The sequence below is a fragment of the Orbicella franksi genome, chromosome 2 (assembly GCF_964199315.1).
Source record: "Orbicella franksi chromosome 2, jaOrbFran1.1, whole genome shotgun sequence".
NCBI classification, from domain to species: Eukaryota; Metazoa; Cnidaria; class Anthozoa; order Scleractinia; family Merulinidae; genus Orbicella; species Orbicella franksi.
The window spans coordinates 33,439,153-33,443,836 of NC_138146.1; the positions used below are offsets into that span (position 1 = coordinate 33,439,153).

At 39.8% G+C, this 4,684-nt stretch overlaps 1 protein-coding gene across 1 annotated transcript; it reads right to left on the reverse strand.

Annotated features, from left to right (window-relative positions):
• Positions 1 to 1,541: 1,541 nt before the first annotated feature.
• On the reverse strand, positions 1,542 to 4,174 carry LOC145469738 (uncharacterized). The gene is made up of 2 exons (XM_081453526.1): positions 3,679 to 4,174; positions 1,542 to 2,059 (listed from the first exon to the last, which is right to left on the reverse strand). The coding sequence occupies exons 1-2, from the start codon at positions 3,731 to 3,733 to the stop codon at positions 1,734 to 1,736; spliced, it is 381 nt and encodes a 126-aa protein (XP_081309652.1). The 5' UTR covers positions 3,734 to 4,174; the 3' UTR covers positions 1,542 to 1,733.
• Positions 4,175 to 4,684: the final 510 nt, after the last annotated feature.

The following is a 4,684-nucleotide window of genomic DNA, read 5'->3' on the forward strand; positions in this document are numbered from 1 at the left end:
AGTTCGAAAGGGAAGAAACAACTTCTGAGTATTCAGTGAAAATTATGACAAGCAGTTCACTTGACAACAGAACAAAGCAATAAACCGATCCTCTTAGTTAATTGCCTAAAAAAAGGCATGTGGTCAAACAAAACGGCTTATTTTGCATAAGATCGATTTCAGTTTAAACAGCAGGAATAAGGTTAGCTGAACGGCATTGGTGAGCTTTTCATAACATCTGTTTTGACCCAAGCTAATTTACTAAACTCACTCTTATGATGAAAGAAATAATAAATAGTCAAGACTAAAGGGAAAAAGGCTGGCAAAAAATTATTCTGGACAAACAAAAACAACATTTGGCAAGCACGCCAGTGTTAAATGGAAATGTCGATTTACACTGAAAAAGATTCTGCATCAATATCTCTCCGCCCCGCCGAAAACGGACAAAAATGGGTTTTGGTTTTGTCTTAGAAAAAGTATTATTTTAATGTTTTAGAGTTCCTCGAGGGATAAATTCACGCTTTTGTAGCCAAACGCAGTGCCGGATGTTGGTTTCCGACCGCCATGTTGGTGCCCAAACGGATGGGCACCAGCATGGCGTCTCCATACAAATCTCTATAAGTTTGGGTAAAAAATTCATCTGCATATCTCGCGCAAGAAAAGCTGTCTTTGCATATTTACCTTCTTTCTTCTTTCATTTCCCAGATTCTGGACTTTATCTATCGACCGGTTTTGATTTTTATTTTGATCTATTTTGAATTGCGTGACACTGAAAACCAGCAATAAAAGTTATACGCTATATATAGATATGTTTTGCAACCACAGAATATAGTTTTCGAGCTGTTTTCGCAAAAACTAGGGCCTGATAGATGCCTTAATTCTCAGTTTCTACACAGCAATAGGGTTTCACTTGCAACGAGATCGTAGAAAAAGTTTTTTTTAGACTTTTACTCATCATGCTGTGAGAAGATCATGAGTGATAGAGAACTGACCCGAAAAAGATTTTTCCACGAGGGCCCGTGTGCATGTCATTAACAAAACCTAGTCCCAGTTTGGTCTAAGACAGGCAGAGGTAAAAAATGTAAGGCCTACATACGAGCCAAGTGGCCCATCAGGCCGGAGCGTATTCCGGTTTCTGTAGCATGAAGTGACTAAGAGTATTTCTGCTCCCCCTGGATAGGATGCTAGGTTCAACGCAGGTTAACCACAGCATTAAATTCACCTGGAGAGAAAGGCACTGTGAGAGTAAAGTGTCTGGTCTAAGATCACAACACAATGTCCTCGGCTAGGGCTCGAACCCAAACCGCTCGATCCGGACTAAAGCGCACTAACCATGAGGCCAGCGCGCCTCCACGGCCTACAATAGGGCAAAGGTTTTATTTGGGAATGAGTGGAACTGATCCCTTCAAAAATTCGAATCTTAGGAATAATTCTAGCGTATATATACGGCTTAACACTATTGTTTTCAGCATCTTTAACATACAATACAAGCAACAGAAGATAAAAAAGTCATTGAAATTAAGCAACAACATTTGAAATTTTATTTAATATTACATGGAGCTTTCATCAGTCACGTTATACGTATCGACAAGCTCAAATTATCGCTTATAAAACGACGCATAAGAGTAATTTACATTACAGTTCTTAGAAACTCCTAAATGATAATTCAACATCCTAACTTGATTGTTCCGCGTCTAATAACTGCATTCTACTAAATGAAATTGGATGAAAATCCAAAATTACTTAAAAGCAACCTAATAACCGAACAAGTAGATAACTCCAGTGGCAATTGGAACGCAAGCCATCAAGAGAAGACTGCTGACCATATGACCAGGGGCACCGTTGCAGTAGTCTGAGGAACAGCAGTCCACGTTACACTTGACACCAGGCTCATTGCAGACAGGAATGTCAGATGCTGAGCAGGTAGCCGCGCAGCCTTTCACATAAGCTTCTTCAGTAGAACTGTGACCGCTGGCTTTAATGCACCGCTGCGAATTTAGGCACCTGACCTTGTATCGCTTGTCATCGCAGTCTTTCCAAGAGTGGGTGCTAAGGCACTGATAACATTCACGGGAAAACACTGCATGATTGAAGAAAAAGCGAGATAAAATTATAAATGTGTGGTTACCAGTTTTCAACACATTGCTTGTATTCTTATCACAGCCTGTACAAACACTTTCTGTAGTTCCGAGGCTTTCGTTTCTATTGTTCAATTTTCGCTTCAAGGGTGGAAGGAAGCTAAGAAGTATTGTTGAAAAGTTGTATTCATATTTAGCTTGCTGGCAGGTTCTGTTCTTGAAGAAGGGAGAAAGAAATGAGGGCTACCATGCAACACTTAGAGTTGTGCGCTTCACCACCAATAAACCCTGCTACACCAGTCGTCGAGGATCAGTATATTTCCCTCCCTTTCACCCCTGACCCCCCTTCCTCCTTTCCCTCAGTCACTCATCCAATCCCGAAGGGAACATCTATCAGGCCATGTTATCTCTAGGAGCACTGATTAATTACCGTAGGGATAACAGTAACCAACTAAACAAAAAAACGAAAAAATTTGAATTCAAGGGGTGGAATCCCGAATTTGTGTATGCAAACAATCCGAAAAATAACGGTCACGATTGTCAGCACATGTAACTATGTGAAATATTTCTGCACGAAATGTGTTTTCGAAACCGGAAAATTTAGACCTCGTGGTATGAGTCATCAAAAAACTACCAAGGGCAAGACTGGCTCTTATGCTTCTGGAAAAACTGTTAAATATTGTATAAAATAACTAAATAGCAGGCTTTTAGAGTGCTCAATAGTTAGATTAGAGCAATTTATGACAGTAGGAGTAAAAAGTTAGATTAATTGGTCCTAGACATTTACTCTTCCGAAGCAGTCAGATTGCTACCACTGCCAGAAAAAAAACGGTTACAGGGAAAGTAAAATAACTATATATGGAAATTGGACTTCGAGTTGCACTAACGTATAGTTTGAATACTTGCAACCGCGCTGGTGAGTTTACTTTACTGTTATTCGATTAATTGAAGCTGTCTTCAGCTCATTCAACGTACGGTGTTTATCTGAAATAATCTGTTTCAAACAAATTAAACAACGTTTCGGATTCTTGTCTAGTTTTGCTACAGCATGCTTTGCTTTAGCAATTAATGATTCTTTACTCAAACGCGCAATTCAGCATGGTTTATTTGCGACATGGTATTTAACGCCCTCACATGGCATGATATTGAATGCTTCGATCCGTTTTGAAATATTTTGTGCAGTTGACGTGTTAACCTGTGATAGTGGATAGTGATCGATCGGGATGACCTATAAAAAGTGGTCTAACAAGACATCCAGTTAATTTAAAACTGTTTCTTTCCTTTTAGCCTTGAAGTACATTAAGGAAATAAACTGCTACATGTCAGTCATTAGGGAAATCTGAGTGAATGTTGCTTCCATTGCATGTTTATTTCGCGAGAAAACTAGAAAGTTTTGCAAACTGAAAAAGTGAACAGATTCACGCTAAGTTTCCTCAAAGTTCTTGAATTGAGAACGAAGCTAAGGACACTCTAACTGAAAGTAAAAAGCGCCACGAGGTCTAGCTTGCCTGATGATGATGCAAGACCACCGAGCGACTTACATCCGACTTGCACGAATTAAACTTGTTTTTGGGTATTGCGCATTTAGCAAATACGAAATGTACAACGTAAGTTCACTTACCAAGTGGCGAGAACATTAGAAACACGACAATCACCAAACTCTGTAAATTCGACATGTTTCTTCGTTTTTTTCCGCTTTGCTAGTCGCCTCGTGGTTGTGACTCTGCGAACCCAACTAGGGCGATACGACGCAAACTGAACAACTCAAGGGAGCTTTCAATGCTAAATGTGATGGCACACCTTAAAAATGTCAAAATTGATCTATTTCGGAAGTAAGATGACAATACTTGTCAGAAAAACTGTTATCTGATTGGTCAACATAAAAGCTTGTCTTTATGATGCATACCCCTGATTGCTCTGCTCACCTAGTGTAGTCCACCCCTCTGACTCTGATTTGTTCCGCGTTGTATAAAATATAAGGTAAAGTTTTAAAAATGCTAGCTATTTACATATTCAAGTTAGTCAGATTGTTCGTCTATTCATGATTAATTCAAACGCGCGTTAATTCAGCCGCCACCCTTGTTAGTCAGGCGAGAACATAAATGAGCGAAAATTTCATCCTGACGCGAATCGTTCTCCCTTGTTTCGTTGACTTTAATCATAACATTATGGCGCTCGCACACAATGACTCCACAGCAGCGACGAGTATAAGCAAACTGCATTTCTAACGCTGTTGAGATCAAAGCGCAATGCATGAATACTCAGAGTTACAACAAGACAGTCTAAAAATAGTATGATTAATCTGCTGCTACCAAGATTGTTACCGCATTCCGATCTTTGATCTGCCGGCAATGATGGCGTGCTTTCATCAATCCAGTGTGATAACGTCATACCACGTCCTTTCGTGAATTATAATAACCGGCTTGCCGTAAATTGTAATACCTATCGTGAATTGTAATAACACTTGCCACGTGTTTAGACAACGAATAGTCGCTCTTTTGCTTATGACCCATATAACGTGACAAAAAAAAGTGCGAAAAAAAGCGCGTGACTTCTTGCCTCCATTTTCATGTTTCTTGCACTTTTTGGTTTTTCGCGGACATTACTCGTAGGGCGCTGTACGGGTC